We start from the raw sequence: 18,925 nt of genomic DNA on the forward strand, positions 1-18,925 counted from the left end.
CTCCCGACGCACGTCTCCAGGCCCTCTCCCAGTAGTGCTCCGAGGCAATGGCAAGGAGATTCCTGTGGCACAGGGCCACGCCTGCTAATCCCAGTTTGTGATCTGACAGCCCTTCTTTGAAAGTTAGCCCCTTATTTGACATGGCTTTCTTTCTTTTCCTTTTTTTTTCTCCCATTACCCTCAGTAATTAGTGTAACAGCTGTGGCAATCTGCTTTTTCTTTGAGTAAATTAATGTTTCTTTTACAGAAGTATTCCGGAAAAGGGAGGCCCTCAAGAGGAATCTTACTGAATTGCAGACTCTCCAATTAACAAGAAAGCTGCATGTATGCATTTTTAGAAGAGCTGCTTTTGCTGGTTCCAAGGATTCTGTTACTGGAAAACTGCTCTGAGCTGGCTCCAGCAGCTCGGTTGACAATGGCTGAGTCCAGTTTCTGACTATTCTGATGAGGAATGCCAGGTCTCGGAATGGGAGTGGCATTGGGGGGAGAGGTGAGAGGGTCTTTGGGAAAGTGGCTAAGCTGGAGGACCTCAAGAGGGAGTATAGGTTGAACCTAGACAAGAGGGCAGCAAAGGAGAGGTATTATCAAGTCATCTTAAAACTTTCAGCCTCTTAGTGATGATTCTTCTCTTTTTTTTCCTACGTTTTATGTATGCAAGTCTAAAGTCAGACTGGATAGTAGCCAAATAACTTAATCTCTGTGCTTCCATTTCCTCGTCTGTAAATGAGGATGATAAAAGCAACTGTCTTTTACATTACATGAACATTACCTGGTACAAAAGAAGTGCTATCTAGATATTTGTTGTAATTATTTCTTCCTCTCCCTACCTTCCTGGGACTTGGCCTGCTCTGCTGATTTATTTGTTTATACAGTGATTCCCCATAATTTCACGTGTTTAATTTTTTCTAGGTCCCATTTCTTGCACACAGTTGAGAAGTGATCTATTAATAAATGTCAGCTCTGGCAGCAGGAGAACCACTGTCTCTGCGGCTCCTAGCCAGGAATACACTATTGAAATATTAATTACAGGGACCCTTCTCCCTACAGGAGAGTTGTTAAGTGTTAAACTTTGACATTCTGTAGTTTTCTGAAGGTTCTGGATATAAGGGACCTGAGGACACTTTTTTTTTTCTCTTAAACTTGTGTTTAATGAGATCAGCATAACTGTGTGGTTATGACTGCTCAGCAATCTGGTTAAGTTCAAAATGAGGGTGGAACAATAGGGAATCCAGCTCAGCTCTGCCAATTCCATGATTTGTATTATTCAGAAGTTCTCCCTTTGCTGTCTGTTGTCTGAGCTATAAGTTGTAAGTATATTTTCCATTTTTTATTTGTTTTTCACTCTACTTAAGTGGGTTTTTTTGTTTTACCTTGCCGGAGTATGGATTCTTTGCGGGGTCAAATTTATCAATCTTTTCATTTATGGCCTCTGGATTTTGGTTCTTAATTAGAAAGAAAGGGCTTCCTACTCTGAAGTTATAAAAGACTTCTCCCATGTTTTCCTCTGGCACTTGTATGGTTTCATTTATAACATTTACAACTTCTATTTATTTGAAATATTTACCAGTGTACAGAGTGAGGTCGGAATCCAGTTTAATATTTTTCCAGATGATTACCCAGTTCTCTGCATACATTTATTAAAAAGTCTATTCATCTTTTTCTTACTGATTGGCTACCTTTATTATATGCTAGATTTCTGCCTGTGATTGCATCTATTTCTGGACCTTCTATTCTGAATCATTTGTTTATCTCCTTCACCAGTGCCACACTGTTTAATTATTGAGGCTTTATAATATGTTTAAAATTCTTTAGGACAAGTGCCCCTTCATTGCCCTTCTTTTTCAGTTTTCGCAGGCTGAGTCTTGCTTGTTTAGTTTTCTATGTGAACTTTAAAATCTACTTATTAAAAGGTTCGTATTTTTTTGGAATAGTGTTAAATTTACAAATTAATATAGGGATTACTTTCTAAGACCTAAGCCTTGAGATACCATTCGCTGGTTCTGCTGGGAGGCAAATGGAAGGAGTTGGGACTGTAACAGATCTAGGTTCAAATTCCACCTCGGCGCTTTTATTAGTTGTCCAACCTCAGAAAACTTATCTGCTTCTTAGATTTCTTATATATGAGAGGATGACTGTAACGTCTGCCCTGCAGGATTAAAGGAGCTAAAAAGCCTAAAATGCCTTTTTCTGTGTAAATAGAATCCTTTCCACTCTTCTTCCTTTCAGGTCCTCAGCTCATGAACCACTGAGAGGGAAGCCTCCAGGATCCCAGAGCGGACCACCAGGTGCCTGGGGCGGGGTTCCGCGGAAGTCCACCTCTCCGAGCCAGTGCGGGCGTCAGACGACCTGTCTGTTCATCAAATCACGGTTTTCCAGGTGAGACCTCTCGCGTCATTCTCCTGGGGTTTGGAGTGAGCTGTAAGGCGAAGAGCAGCAGAGAGGGTTACTACGCGCCGCACCTCGTTGCCTCATACCTGCCCCTCTACCTTGCGACCCGACCCTTTCCTTCCCCTCACCCTGCCGCCTCTCCCTTTTCCCCGCCTTCTTTGCACACTCCTCCCTTCTCTTTTACTATATTTTCCTTTCTCATTTCCCACGGCTTCTTTTTCTGTCCTTTCCCTCCTCCTTCTCCTCTGGGCCGTTGCCACACTGGCATTGCCGACTCCCCCAGAGACCCCCGAGTTCCCCAGTCGCTTTTCTGGCGGGGCCGATTTCCAGGCGGGTGTGGGGAGGTGGAGTAGACTTTCTTTTCTCTTGGCCGTGTGCCCTCAGCTCTCCTTTGTTCTGATAACCTTAGTAGCTGACGGACGCTTGGCAATTTTATTTAGTTGTTCTTGAAATATTTTCATTTTGCCTCAAAGGAAAAAATCAGTTTAGCTGAATGCTCTACTCACGGAAACTCCTTTCTTTTGGTATCTATATCTCATTCCCCTCTGCCTCCAACCTTTTTCTTCTGTTTAAATGATGAAAGCAAATGTCCCTCTTTCTTCTTGATAGCTTTTCTTTGGAATTAAAAATCTTAAGGTATCTGATAACAGCTCAGAAAGGTAACTTTATACATATTTGTAGCCTTAAGATAGTTTATCCAGAAAAAATACTGTATTTATTATCCTTTGTAGTTGCCTAAAGTCAGTATCAGCAGTTTGGGGCTGTGAGGGGAATATATTAGGGAAAAGAAGGCACATTGAGGCAGCCACAGGAAAGGCTAATTCAAGTGTGAGCAAGCTACAGACCAGAAGGGGTTTGGGTAGGACTAGGCGTTCTCTGTGTTTTGCTAAGGGCAAAGCGACTTGCACCACATGCTTCCATGGTAGCCATGTTTCTGGACTCTGGGCAAGCGTTCATTTGCATGTGACCTGTGCACTGAGTTAGCCTTTTTCAGTGTTGCCAAGGAGCTACTGTTCAGAGAAACTGGATAGAACAGCATCACTTAGAAATGGTACAGTTCGTAAGCCATGGAGAGTATAGTGCCCATATGAAAGTAAACCTGTGACTGATTTGTGGGGCTCGAAACTGGATTAAGGAAATCAGAGGCTTAAAAAGTACATGTTTCTATAAAGAAATATTAGAAAGACACAAGAAGCTAATAAAATTGATTACCTATGGAGGTGGCAAACTGAGGGGGGATCAGGGTGGAAACAAGTCTTCTTTTTATATATCTTTTGAGACCATTTTGACTTTTGAATTGTATATTACCTATTCAAAGACATAGACAAATTTTTAAATAAAATTTTTAGAATAGTTTCTGATCTCTGGGCATTTTGGATTAGCAGAAAAATTGTGAAGGTAGTACAGAGAGTTCTTATATCCCCCACACCCAGTTTTCTTTTTTTTTTTTTTTTGGCTGCACCACGTGGCATGTAAAATCGTAGTTTTCCAACCAGGGATCAAACCTGTGCCCACTGCATTGAAAGCATGAATTCTTAACCACTGGATCACCAGGGAAGTCCCCAGTTTCCCCTGTTATTAACATCTTACATTATATAGAATACTTATCACAACTATTGAGTTACTATTGCCTATTATTATTAAAGTCCATACTTTATTCACGCTTCCTTAATTTTTACCTAATTTTCTTTTTTCTAGTCCAGGATCCCATCCAGCATACCATATTACATTTAATTGTCATGTCTCCATATGCTCCTCTTGGCTGTGACAGTTTCTCAGACTTTCCTTGTTTTTGATGACTTTGACAGTTTTGAGGAGTACTTTAAGGTTTCTTTGTAGAATGTTACTCAATTGAAATTTGATGTTTTTCTCATTATCATGCTGAGGTTAGAGGTTTGGGGGTGTTGACTTATCACTATTGAGACATAAAACAATTTGTAAGATGGAAAAAGGCAGAAGGAGATAATTTGTGTAATTTGAGTTTGAAGCAAAAGTTTTACTAAGTTTGGAGATAGAATTGAGTTTGTTCCCAGGGGATAAGAGAGTGGGAGCAGTCCAACAAGTTATCCACACATTGGTCTGAATTATAAAGATGGAGTGGACCCTTCTCTGGAGAGATAAAGGGTCTGTTCTGTCACAGTTCCAGAGAAGACAAAGCACCCCTGTTGCTAAGATACTGTCTGTCATAGCAACATCAGCTGCAGCAATAGTAGAGGTAGCAGTAGACAGAGCTTCTTTTATCTCCATGTCTCTCTTCCAACCCAGATAGTGTGGACTTGTGTGAGTGATAAAACACAACGATAATGTTATTGTCATTTTTCCCAAACTAATTCATTATCAGTTGAACTTCTGGTTTTTTGCCTTCTCTATTCCTGTGCTCCTTCATCTGCTCTGCTATCTGCAAATCTCTGCAACTCCTGTCTTGTTTCCCAATTTAATTAAATATGATAAAAAGTCTTAAGTAGAAACTATCTATTATTTTATATACTCACTTATATCCCAGATTTTGTGCTTTAAATACCTTTATAAAGGGTAGACTTAAATAGTTATTTGAGTCAGGTGTTCATTCCAATAGTTCTGTGGTGGTACAGACTGAAGAAAAACATTTGATCTGGCCACCGTGTGATCGGTGTGTCCTGGGTTTGTGGAACATGTTTGAGAGTCGTAGTTTAGTCTTTATTACATCATATTGCTTTAGCATCAGGGAATAAATTACATTTGAAAGGTCTGTTTATTTCAGGAATCAAGGCCAAAGGTATGAACAAGGTGTCAATTCTGAAGGGAAGATTTTTGTAAGGATGGACCCACACCCGAAGGTCCCCAGCATATATGATAGGGATACTTTACAGATTCCTGAGAATGAAAAACCTTTTCAGTATGAGGACCAGTTAGAAAGGCATGTGGACAAGCCTGAAGAAGAAAGATGGTATAAATGCAGTGAGTGTGGAAAGAAGTTTGCCCAGACCTCAAGCCTTGTTCGACATCGGAGAATCCACACCGGAGAGAAACCCTATGAGTGTGATCACTGTGGAAAAGCCTTCAATGCGCGCTCAACCCTCACTGTGCATGAAAGAATCCACACTGGTGAGAAACCCTATACTTGTAATGAGTGTAGGAAAGCATTCAGTGTGAGGGCGCACCTAATTATACATCAGAGAATCCACAATGGAGAGAAACCCTATGAATGTAATGAATGTGGCAGAGCATTTAGTGTGAGCTCAGACCTCATCAAACATCAGAGAATCCACTCTGGTGAGAAACCTTATGAGTGTGATGAGTGTAGGAAAGCCTTCAGCGTGAGCTCAGACCTCATCAAACATCAGAGAATCCACACAGGAGAGAAGCCATATGAGTGTAAGGAGTGTGGGAAGGCCTTCTATGTGAACTCAGCCCTTATTAATCACCAGAGGATTCATTCTGGAGAAAAGCCCTATAAGTGTGGAGAATGCAGGAAAGCATTCAGCCAGATCTCAACTCTTATTCTTCATCAGAGAATCCATACTGGAGAGAAACCGTACGAGTGTGACGAGTGTGGGAAAGCATTCCGTGGGAGCTCTAATCTTACTAAACACCAAAAAATACATGCCAAAGGAAAGTGTCATCAGTGACTTACATGGTGAAGATATTACAAAGGCCTTTTTTTTTTAATATCAGAAGTTGTCACCAAAGGAAGGGTATGGTAAAAGTTAATGTTTTAATTGACACTTCGTTTCTTTGAATATTGAAGAAGTGAGAAGTCAATGAAAAAGGACTCCTTCATCGTAATGATTGACTTAAGTCTCTAAGATCATACTTCTGAGAATGCAGTTTTACAACTCATAAGGTAAATTATACCATAATATAGTTTGTTATGGTTTAGTAAGAGCAAACTTCAGTATTTCAAACATGATTTTTCCTTTTCTTATGTGCAAGCCTTTTGTTGTTGTTGTTGCTACCAGTATTATAGGTGAAACATTAAATTTTGAAATTGGAAGTAATGTTGGTTGGTGAGACAGGGACTACATGTCCTCATTGAATCTGCAAATAACTAACCTATTGGTCTTGATTTCTTTGGCTTTAATGTACTGCTATGCTCTTAGAGATGGTTAAATGAGTTAGTGACCTCGTGGCAGAAGGCATACTCTCTTTTTGGCTAGGAATCCCAACTGATAATTCTTCAAAGTTATTCTTTTTTTTTTGACCATGCCATGCGGCCTGCAGATCTTAGTTCCCCAACCAGGGATCAAACTCGGGCCCTCTGCAGTGAAGGGGCTGAGTCCTAACCACTGAACCGCCAGGGAATTCCCTCTTCAAGGTTATTCTTGCTTAGTTAAAGCCCCAGGCCTGGCTAAGACTCCGCATTCCCAACGCAGGTGGCCCAGGTTCGATCCCTAGTCAGGGAACTAGATCCCACATGCCGCAACTAAGAGTTCGAATGCCCAACTAAAGATCCCGCATGCTGCAACGAAGATCCCATTTGCTGCAGCCAAGACCCAGCGCAGCCAAATAAATACATAAAAATAGATTAATTTTTTTAAAAAGGTTAATTATAAGCCCCAGGCCTTTTGGACTTAATAATCCAATAAACCCCAGAACTTAACTGAGCTTCCTAAAGCAAAAACCTCTCAAAGAGTGTCAGGTGCTTCCGACCCTTGCATTCAGTGTTTCTCAAAGTGTAATGTGGCATATGCAAAGACTCAAGAGGTATGAGAATGGAACAAGCTTAGGGAACTGTTGTTGAGTTGGGGTTGGCATTAGTCTTAGGATGGCTTTCAATGATCTGTTTGAGAATAAAGATGCAGACGTAGAGAACAGAGGTGTAGACACGGGGGTGGGGGGATGAATTTGGAGATTGGGATTGACATATGTGCACTGCCATGGTGTAAAACATGGCTAGTAGGAACCTACTGTATAGTGCAGGGAGCTCAGCTTGGTGCTCTGTGGTGACCTAGATGGGTGGGATGGGGTGGGGGTGGGAGGGAGGGGATATATGTACACATGTAGCTGATTCACTTCGTTGTACAGCAGAAACTAACTCAACATTGTAAAGCAACTATACTCCAATAAAAAAAAACACAACGATCTATTTGAGTGACTATGTGAAACTTGATATCTGTAATCAACCAGGAGAGCTCAGATTTGGGAGGTGGTAGAAAGTTAATGAATTCAGTTAGAGAAATGTCTTTGTTATATCTGTGGAAATCCCAGTAGAGCTGTTCACCAGACTATAGCCTAACTTCCTAACTATCCCCAGGCCTAAAACTCAAACTCTGTATTCTCTGCACATATGAAACTCAAAGGAGATCTGGACTTTAAAATTACTTTGTTATTATTTTTCTATTTTAGTAGTGATTTCTTACTCCTGGGTAATGGGCCTGAAATCCTTTTGATCCCTGAAACTTAGTAATTCGAGGTTCAAGGTGAGCACCAAATTGATAGAAATTGCAGATTGCTTTGGTCCACACTGTGGACAAGTAGGAGGGAACACTCTGTGGGAAGTTGAAGTGGTATTCACTTCAGAGTAAGACTCTGTGTTGCAAAGGATGCACAGTTTCCCTGAATTCTCATCAGCAATTCAAGCAAGTCAGCTATAAGGCACACTGGATTCCAGGTAGCTCTAAGCTAACTTGTGCCCTCCAACACTGAGGTCACAGACGCATGTTAAAAAGCACATCATGAAGTCTCTGTTATTGAGATGGTGCTTACCACACTACTCAGGTAACTTTAGGCCAGGACATGGGGCCTGAAGGTGGAGAATGTCATGGTTCTGCAGCTCAAATTGAGGAGATAGGACCTCACTCAGGGCATGAGGCATGTTAGAGAAAGTAAGGCACATACTTACAGGCAGTGAAGGGCCTCAAAGAAGCACCAGGAAGTTGACTGTGCTATGCTGGGTTGAAGGTGTTAATTCTTTGCCCTACTTTTTCCTGCCTTTGGCAATTGAAGGACACTGTGGGTTTCCCCCTGCTCTGCTCTGGAGAGACTTCCCTGTCACCCCCTGTCTATGTTGTTATCGCCATTGTTTTCAGTATTTACCTCTTTGGGCCCAGCTGTCTTGGTTTGTTCATAGGATGGTGGTTTGCAGGCAGAGTCGTCTGGGTGGAGCACACCCTTCTGGGATCAGCACTGAAGTGATGCCATATCCCACCCAGACCAGCACAACTGTGATTCCTAAGCAATAAGTGGTGAGTATTTTGAAAACTTTGAAGGAACAGACATTCTGGAAAAAGAAATTTCATTTACTGAAGAATTGAGTGTTAGGATATCAGGATATATGTAACATGGTTATTCTTTATAAGCTTAGATTAAGGTATTAATGATTATCTATTTTAGGTTGGGCCTTGTGTCAGGTACTAGGAATACAAAGATAAATGAAAAAAGCACCCTACTTTCCAGAGGCTTACAGTCTATTTGTGGACAGGGAGAAAGGAGTAGATAGAAAATAATAATTACAGTGATAAAGCCATTGGATTTATACCGAATGCTTTGCATTGTAAGTGTAACAAGTACTTATGAGAAGGTTGGAAAAGCTTTGAAGGAGGATGAAATCTTGAAGAAAGAATGAGTTCTTCAGCCACGTGAAAAGGAATGAAGGAAGGTACAGTGGGAATAACATGTGAAAATCATGGTGCATCTGGGGGAGGAGAAGGAAGTTTTCAATGTGTATGATTTTTCAGACCTGACCATAGGCAGTTACAAAGGCTTTATCCCTCATGGGTGTAAAGCTACCCTCCTACACAAGGCTTTGAGGCACAGCCAGCGCATGCAGTCTCTGAAGGGAGTTGCAGTCAAAGACTCAGACCACCTGGCCAGCCATGCTTTTAGGCATATCTGTACTCTTAGCCCAGGCACCTCCTTTTGGGGCCCTTTTTACTGGGGGTCTTGCCCGAGTAACTCTTCAAGATTCTCTCACCCTGATAAGGCAAGACACTTTTCTCCACTCTGACTCAGTACTAGTACTTTTACAGTCCTAGCCTTTCCCCTCTTTCTTCCCCTGGCCTCCAGGTCCAGAAAATGACTGGAGCCTTTTGTTTGGTGCTGTGTTGGCAGTGACACAGTCCCCACACCTGTGCTGATTCACCTGACCCCTGCCTGGCACTGTTGCATGGATAAGAATAACACACTGCAGGAGCCAGCACTTTTTTGTTGTTGGGCCTCTTGCTAATGCTATTGCAGTAAGTGATTAAAGGCTTGGCTGTTACTTTCATTTTTGCCTGTGTTAACTGACTAATGCAACACATTCTCACCACTCTAGGATCCAGGCTAGAAGAATGCTCCTACCTTGAATATGCTGCTGTTATGGCAAAAGAAAAACAGTGGTAGGACCACATGATGGCTTTTAAAGCATCTATTCAGGAGGAGCATATGTCATTTCCACTTATGTTTCGTTAGTCAAAGCAATTCAAATCACCAAGCTTACTATCCATAGGGTGGAGAAAAATAAAGCTTACAAAGAGGACAGTGAATAACTAAGAAAAGTAATATAATTTACCATTGAGATAGTGGATCTACCATATTGGTCAATAATTTTGGAATGCTTCCTATGCTGGGGCTTTTTCTGAGTACCTTACATGTGTATTTTTCTCAATAAAAAATAATGAAATGAGATACATACTACTATATTCCCATTTTACAGCTAAAAATATTGAGGAACAGAGACAGCTAGGAAACGGCAAAGCCAGGAATTGAAACCAGAAGTTCAACTTGACGATGTTTTCTCTTAACCACTATGCTATATTATGAAAGTTTTGATCTGAAGGTTGTTTATGTACCACAGTGGGCCAGTGTGTTATGCTGGTAAAAACTTTAAAGGTGAAATTCAAGAGCCCCTGGTCTCAACCTATCTTTACCTCTAAGTAATCCTGTTACCTAGGCTAATGCCACCTAGCTGGGCCTCAGTTTTACATCCTTAAAAATAAGGAGACAGGCTAGATTTTCTCTGATACACCTTACAGCTTTGAGGTTTTTATCATCTCTCCAAATAGATAGTAAAATGCTTTGTTATGTGATGACCTCTTCTTTAATCTGCTACTTTATATATTGTTATGTTCACTGGAGCTCTTGCACAAATGAGTCTCCTCACCAGTCCTTTCTGTTTTACTTCTCCTGCTTTATATTAGTGATGATACTAATAATGAGTAGCTTCCATTTATTTAGACCTATTCTGTTCCCGGTACTTTTTCAGGCTCCTTAGGGTAAATTATTTCATTTAAAAGTATAGATGCTATATTTAGAAAAGAAGCAAAGGTGAAAAAAAAAATGCTCTAAACATCCCTTTTGAGAACTTAAAGCACAGGAAAATAAACCCAAGAAAGCAGAAGGAAGAAATTACTAAAGATAAGAGCAGAAAGTAATGGAAAAGCAAGTATGTATTCTTACTTAGAACTTTCACACATAAAGAGTTGTGTTTTATGTAGTTTCTCTCTGTAGGCTACTCTCATGTATGTTACATTTGACTCCCTCTTTCTGCCTCTGGGGAAAAGATGCTAATTTCATGATTAACCTGTTCTTTCAGATGGTGACTCCTGTTTCAAAGCAGAGTTTTCCAGAAGTCTAACAAACAAGGGAGATGTTCAGAAGACTAAGTGGGAACATCATCAGGGGCTCCACACTGGACAGGTTCATGGATTTCTGAATAATTTACCCAAGTGAGAGAGGAGCTCCTTTGAGGACGCACAACTTACATTGCCTCAAGCCATGGAGAATATCACTCCGATAAAGAGGCCTAAGATACCTGGGAGAATTCACCCTGAAGTTCAGTCCTGTCGATGCTGTGGGCATGGGAAATTCTGCATTCAGCTTGTGCACAATTTCCAACTTCAACTGTAATAAAAGAAGCAGCCACTCGTAAAGCGAGTGGAAGTCACTAAACCAAAAATATCCCTCCCTCATAAGACAAACCCTGGTACACCAGCATCTCTGACCAAGCACCAGCACATCCAAACTTAAAGAAAGCCCTATAGATCCTCAACCAGGAACAACCTTCAGTGTAATCCCAAGTCTCAATAAACAACAGAGAAGCCATCCTGAAAAGAGTTTCATGAGAATAAAGAACGTGGCAAAACCTTCAGACACTGGAGTGATCTTAGACATCAGAGAACCCTTGGGGATATCTTCAGTGTCAGAAGCCTTCTCTGTGAGGTCAAGTCTCATTGAACATAAGCAAATTCATTTTGGACAGGAACCTTATCTATGTCATGAATGTGGCAAAGCCTTTAAGTTCTCTGATACCCTTGCTAAACATCAGAGAATCCATACTGAAGAGAAAACTTATTGGTGTAAAGAGTATAATACTGTAGGATTCATTGTGTTTTGAGTCTGGTCACCCGCCAAAGAACCCACAATGGAAAGCACCATTATGAATGTAGTGAGTGGGGGAAGGCCTTCGTTTGGAAGCCAGCACTTAATTACCAGAAAACCCATGCTAGAGAGAAAATCCATAAATATTAAAATGTGGGAAGGCCTTCACTTAAAAGCTCAATCTTATACATTGGAAAATCCATACTGGAACAAAACGCTATGTATGTATGACCACTGTGGGGACGCTTTCAGCGTTAGCTCAACTCTTAAAGTGAAGCAAAGATTCCTTGTGGGGGAAAGCTCTTTAAGGGTAAATAATGTAGGAAAGCCTTCAGTCAAAGTTCATATCTTACCAGGAATTCCCTGGCAGTCCAGAAGGACTCCACACTTTAACTGCTCCCCACCCCCATCAAAAAGAAAGAAAGAAAAAAAAAGTTCAGATCTTATCAAACATCAGGGTCCACACTGGAGAGAAGCCTTATGACTGGGACAGGTGTGGGAAAATCTCTTGAACTCATCTCTTACTAAACATCAGAGGATACACAACAAAAATGAACCTCAGTAGTCAAATATGTGGTAGAGGTATAACATAGAACTTTTCAACATCAAATGTCACCACTAAGAAAAAACCCAATTGCAAAAAATCACTTTAACTGGCATCATTTTATGCAGTTAGACAAGTATTACCAGAGAGACTTTGTCAGGTCACTTTGGGCAAAGCTGAATTAAAACAGATTCCTGTGACAGATCTCATGGATATTTAACTGTCTTTGGCACAGTTAGCTTTTCATTTTCTACAGTAAATGTAGAGAGAGTAGGGGGATGTCTTTAAAACTAACCACAACCTTGGATAATCCAAATATTATTTATTACATTTATTTTTTGTTTGGAATTCATGATACTAATTACTTTTTCTAAGAATGATTTTGACATTTATTCCTGGGATGCAACGGGTATACACTTCTACCAGACGTACACCCTTTTACTTTTTTTTTTAAACATCTTTATTGGAGTATAATTGCTTTACAATGGTGTGTTAGTTTCTGCTGTATAACAAAGTGAGTCAGCTATACGTATACATATATCCCCATATCCCCTCCCTCTGTCTCCCTCCCATCCTCCCTTCCCACCCCTCTAGGTGGTCACAAAGCACCGAGCTGATCTCCCTGTGCTATGCTGCTGTTTCCCACTAGCTATCTTGGTGGTGTATATATTTGGTGGTGTATATATGTCAGTGCCACTCTCTCACTTCGTCCCAGCTTACCCTTCCCCCTCCCTGTGTCCTCAACTCCGTTCTCTACGTCTGCGTCTTTATTCCTGTCCTGCCCCTAGGTTCGTCAGAACCGGTTTTTTTTTTTAGATTCTGTATGTATGTGTTAGCATACGGTATTTGTTTTTCTCTTCTGACTTAACTTCACTCTGTATGACAGACTCTAGGTCCATCCACCTCACTACAAATAATTCAATTTTGTTTCTTTTTATGGCTGAGTAATATTCCATTGTATATATGTGCTACATCTTCTTTATCCATTCATCTGTCGATGGACACTTAGGTTGCTTCCATGTCCTGGCTATTGTAAATAGTGCTGCAATGAACATTGTGGTACATGACTCTTTTTGTATTACGGTTTTCTCAGGGTATATGCCCAGTAGTGGGATTGCTGGGTCGTATGGTAGTTCTACTTTTCGTTTCTTAAGGAACCTCCATACTGTTCTCCATAGAGGCTGTATCAATTTACATTCCCACCAACAGTGCAAGAGGGTTCCCTTTTCTCCACACCCCCTCCAGCATTTATTGTTTGTAGATTTTTTGATGATGGCCATTCTGACCTGTGTGAGGTGATACCTCATTATAGTTTTGATTTGCATTTCTCTAATGATTAGTGATCCCTTTTTATCGTGTTAGTATATCTGGGAAATGCAGCAAATATCTGTGTTTTCGTAAATCATTTCACAAAATTTCCTATCCTTTGTTAAAAAAAAAAATATGATGAAATGTGGGTGGGCCATGTGTACGTGTGATATGCTGAACACAGACCGTATTTACCTCATTCATCTTTGGGTCTCCAATATATAAAATATTGACTGACGCAGAGAAGACTTGTGCCACATGCTGTTGAGCGACTGCTTGAAGGGCTCTGTTTATGGGTTGGTATCTATTCAGCCTGAAGAGGGATCTCTAATCGTTTGCTATAGGATCTGCCCTCTTCCCAGACCTGGTCAAGAAATGACCTTGGGTGCTCAGTGGGGATTGATTACAAACTCATTTCATGGTGCATCATAATCATTGGTCTGTGTGTGGCCTTACTTTCAATTTTATACATTTAGGCTTTTAACCAACTCCTTATTATAAAGTCTTGGTCTGAACACCTTTGAGAGTTTTTCTGGAAAACATATGCAGGAATGAAATTGCTGGGTCATAGGTTATGCACTATGTCAATTTTACTAGCAGGTAATGGTTCCTGTTCCTTGGAAACTAAGAGATCTGTCTGGTGCCTTACATGATCATGATATCACCTTTTCTGTGTGGGTTCCTAAGAGCAGCAGATATCCCAATCAGCCAGGCACCCTCTCGTCTGATGAGGATGGGGTGAGGTGAATCTCCAAGGTAGAATAAAGAAACTTCAATTTCAAGAATAATGCCTGACTTCTCAGGGTCTGTTGAAGCAAACTGATTCTACTATTTAAAATACAATGTGGTTAGGGACTTACCTGGCAGTCCAGAGGATAAGACTCTGTGCTCCAAATGCAGGGGGCTTGGGTTCAATCCCTGGTCAGGGAACTAGATCCCACATGCCACACCTAAGTGTTCGCATGCCGCAACTAAGAAACCCACGTGCTGCAACTAAAAGACCCCACATGCCACAACGAAGATACTGCATGCTGCAACTAAGACCTGGCACAGCCAAAAATAAATACTTTTTAAAATACTGAAAAAATAAAATACAGTGTGATTAAAAGCTACATATCAGACCATGTTGTGGATAAAGGGGAAAATGAAAGGTTTTTCCCTTCTACCTAAGAACATCATCCCAGAAAGGGAGTGTACCGAGTGCATAGGTCCTGACATTGGCCTGGAGACACTAAAATTGGATTCTGGGGACTGCCAAGGTGAGGGTTAGTGCTGGTAAATTCCTTCCCTTTGGTGTGTGGGACCCCAGATGACCACACTCTAAAAATAACCGTGAACCGCACACAGACAGGCTCACCCAGGGGGCTGCAGCTCAGCTTTTGAATTTCTCAATTTCTACAGTTGGATTTAAGTGATTCCATAATGCTAGTGTCCTCAGGTACCAGGAAATCCTCTCTGTAAGGACGTGATAGTCTATTAGCTCTCAAATTATTTTTACAAACAATTTTGTGAAAACTTTTTTTTAAACTAGGCACAAGAGAAGACAAATAATGCAAAGAAAAGTCAACAGAAGCAATTGAGAGTAGAAACATTTCTACTGGGAATTCAGAATTTGAGTTACTGGGCACAGATTTTAAAATAATACGTACAATATTCAGAAATGAAAGATAAGAATTTTAACAAAAAATGGGGAACAATGAAAAGAACTAAATGGAAATTCTGAAATTGAGAAACAAAAACAAAGAATTTGTGGATGCAGATAGCAGCAGATGAAACAGCTGAAGAAAAAATGAGTGAACTACATAGTTGAGAAGAAAATATCTAGAATGAAGCACAAAAAGGATAAAAAGGATGGATTATATAGGAAAAGGGTAAGAGACACAGAATACAGATCTAAAATATTTGTAATTAGGGTTGCAGGAGAAGTTAACAAAACCAAAGCCAGACACGATATTTAAATACATAAGAACTTCCTAAAATTTAATTTAGACAACGTGGTTAGCTCCACTGACAACCAAGCCCCAATCCTTAGGTGCTTTCCAAAAGTCACCCCATTAACATAAAAGATCTCAACATTGAGGAAATTCCAAGGTTTTTAGGAGCCTAGTACCAGGAATGAGGAGAAAGACCAAATATATTTCTCTTATTATAAATCACAATAATCACAGGCACAATCTACCAAAACCCCAACAAGGGTAAGTAGATCATCTGATTGGCCTTTATCTATTAAAGAAATTGAATCAATAATTAATAATCTTCCAAAACAGCACCAGTGCAGGCGGGTTCACTGGTAAATTCTACCAAACATTTCAGTAGAAATTTTATAAATATTATTTCTTAACAGATAATAGAAGCAGAGGGAATACTTCCTAATTCATTCTGTAAGGCTAGAATTACCCCAATACCAAAACTAGACAAAGACATTACTTGAAAGGAAAACTACAGACCAATATATTTCATGAATAGATGCAAAAATATGCAACAAAATATTAGTAAATTGAATCCAACAATGTATAAAAAGAATTATACAACATGACCAAGTGGGATTTATCCCAGGTATGCAAGGTTGGTTCACCATTTAAAAATCAGTTAATGTAATCCATCACATCAATAGGCTAAAGAAGAAAAAATATATAATCATATCGATAGATGCAGAAAAAGCATTTGACAAAATCTAACACCCTTTCATAATAAAAATTCTCAGCAAACTAGGGATGGAGAGGAACTTCCTCAACTTGATAAAGAACATCTACCAAAGGCTTCCCTGGTGGCACAGTGGTTAATAATCCGCTTGCCAATGCAGGGGACACAGGTTCGAGCCCTGGTCCGGAAAGATCCCACATGCTGCAGAGCAACTAAGACCACGTGCCACAACTACTGAACCTGCACTCTAGAGCCCGTGAGCCACAACTACTGAAGCCAGTGCGCCTAGAGCGCATGCTCCACAAGAGAAGCCACTGCAACGAGAAGCCCATACACCACAACGAAGAGTAGCCCCCACTCACCACAACTAGAGAAAGCCCATGTGCAGCAATGAATACCCAACACAGCCAAAAATAAATAAATAAATAATAATAATAAAAGATAAGCAGTAGCTTCAAAAAAAATATCTACCAAAACTACAGCTAACATCGTACTTAATGGTAAAAAAACTAGATGCTTTCCTGCTACGATGAGGAGTAGGACAAAGATGTCCCTTCTCACTTCCATTCAACATTATACTGGAAGACTTAATGCAAATAGAGAGCCCAGAAGTAAACCCACACACCTACAGTCAATTAATCTTTGACAAAGGAGGCAAGAATATACAATGGGGAAAAGACAGTCTCTTCAGCAAGTGGTGTTGAGAAAGCTGGACAGCCACATGTAAATCATTGAATTTAGAACACTGCCTCACACCATACACAAAAATAAACTCAAAATGGCTTAAAGACTTAAATATAAGACATGATACCGTAAAGCTCCTACAAGAGAACCTAAACAAAACATTCTCTGACATAAATCGTAGCAATGTTTTCTTAAGTCAGTCTCCCAAGGCGATAGAAATGAAAGCAAAAGTAAACAAATGGGGCCTAATCAAATGTATAAGCTTTTTTTACATAGCAAAGGAAACCATAAACAAAATGAAAAGACAACCTACAAAATGGGAGAAAATATTTCCAAATGATGTGACAGACAAGGGCTTAATTTCCAAAATGTACAAACAGCTCATACAACTCAATAACAACAACAAAAAAAACCCAATTGAAAAGTGGGCAGAAGACCTAAATTGACATTTCTCCAAAGAAGACACACAGGCCAACAGGCACATGAAAAAAATGTGCAACATCAACTAATTATTAGAGAAATTCAAATCAAAACTACAATGAGGTACCACCTTACTCTTGTCAGAATGACCATCATCAAAAAGTATACAAATAGGGACTTCCTTGGTTGTCCAGTGGTTAGGACTCCATGATCCCAATGCAGGGGGCCTGGGTTCAATCCCTGGTCAGGGAACTAGATCCTGTATGCCTCAGCTAAGAGCCTGCATGCTGCAACTAAAGATCCCACATGCCGCAACTAAAAAAACAGATCCCACATGCTGCAACGAAGATCCCACATATAGCAACAAAGATCACTCTTGCCGCAACTAAGACCTGACCCAGCCAAATAAATAGATAATTTTTTTATTTTTAAAGTATACAGGGACTTCCCTGGTGGTCCAGTGGGTAAGACTCCATGCTCCCAGTGCAGGGGCCCTGGGTTCGATCCTTGGTCTGGGAACTAGATTCCACATGCACACCACAACTAAGAATCCGCGTGCCGCAAGTAAGACCTGGCGCAGCCAAATAAATAAATAATAAAAAGGTAGATTGGTAATTTTTAAAAAGTATACAAATAATAAATGCTGGAGATGGTGTGGAGGAAAAGGAACCCTCCTACACTGTTGGTGGGAATGTAAATTGGTACAGCCACTTTGGAAAACAGTATGAAAATTCCTTAAAAAACTAAAAATAGAGTTACCATATGATCCTGCAATTCCACTCCTGTGCCTATATCTGGAGAAAACTATAATTCGAAAAGATACATGCACCCCAATGTTCATAGCAGCACTCTTTACAATAGCCAAGACATGGAAGCAACCTAAACACACATTGACAGAGGAATGGATAAAGAAGATGTGGTATGTATATACAGTGGAATATTACTCAGCCATAAAAAAGAGTAAATGAAATAATGCCATTTGCAGCAACACGGTTGTACCTAGAGATTATCATACTAAGTGAAGTAAGACAGAGAAAGACAAATATCATATGATATTGCTTATATATGGAATCTTAAAAAAGAGAGAGAGAGATACAAATGAACTTATTTACATAACAGAAATAGACTCACAGACATAGAAAACAAACTTATGGTTACCAAAGGGGAATGAGGGGGATGGATAAATTAGGAGGTTGGGATTAACACATACACACTACTATATATAAAATAGATAGCCAACAAGGACCTACTGTATAACAGGGAACTATACTCAGTATTTTGTAATAACCTATAAGGGAAAAGAATCTGAAAAAGAACATATAGGGAATTCCCTTGTGGTCCAGTGGTTAAGACTCAATGCTCCGATGCAGGGGGGCCGGGTTCAATCCCTGGTCAGGGAACTAGATCCCGCATGCCGCAGCTAAAAGATCCTGTGTGCCACAACTAAGATCTGGTGCAGCCAAATAAATAAATAAATAAAAATAAATAATAAAAAGAAAAAAAGAACATATATATATATTCTTTTTTATGGATATGTATAACTTAGTCACTGAGCTGTACACCTGAAACTAAACACAACATTGTAAATCAACTATCCTTTAATAAAATGAATTTTTTTAAAGAAGGACTGTTGTCTGAAATATACAAAGAACTCCTAAA

General features: G+C 40.1%; 1 protein-coding gene across 3 annotated transcripts; it reads left to right on the forward strand.

Moving 5' to 3' along the window:
- The first annotated feature begins 250 nt into the window (after positions 1–250).
- On the forward strand, positions 251–18,915 carry LOC149748168 (uncharacterized). 3 transcript variants are annotated; one of them, XR_016394567.1, is made up of 5 exons: positions 251–458; positions 2,227–2,376; positions 5,129–6,211; positions 8,438–8,552; positions 10,883–18,915. XR_016394567.1 is itself a non-coding variant. In XM_089918479.1 (3 exons), exons 1-3 carry the CDS (start codon positions 445–447, stop codon positions 5,994–5,996), a joined length of 1,032 nt encoding a protein of 343 aa, XP_089774605.1. In that variant the 5' UTR covers positions 251–444; the 3' UTR covers positions 5,997–7,310. The 3 variants fall into 3 exon arrangements, 1 of the variants encoding a protein (XP_089774605.1); XR_016394568.1 differs by having other exon boundaries at positions 251–490; positions 2,227–6,211; XM_089918479.1 differs by lacking the exons at positions 8,438–8,552; positions 10,883–18,915 and having other exon boundaries at positions 5,129–7,310.
- Positions 18,916–18,925: the final 10 nt, after the last annotated feature.

The sequence above is a fragment of the Delphinapterus leucas genome, chromosome 10 (assembly GCF_059928025.1).
Source record: "Delphinapterus leucas isolate spDelLeu-1000000601 "Yukka" chromosome 10, BTC_Dleu_Yukka2, whole genome shotgun sequence".
In the NCBI taxonomy this organism is placed as follows: Eukaryota; Metazoa; Chordata; class Mammalia; order Artiodactyla; family Monodontidae; genus Delphinapterus; species Delphinapterus leucas.

Coding starts and splice junctions, on each gene's coding strand:
- LOC149748168 (XM_089918479.1), top strand. Junction 2,377..5,128: donor ATCAAATCACGGTTTTCCAG/GTGAGACCTCTC, acceptor TGTTTATTTCAG/GAATCAAGGCCAAAGGTATG.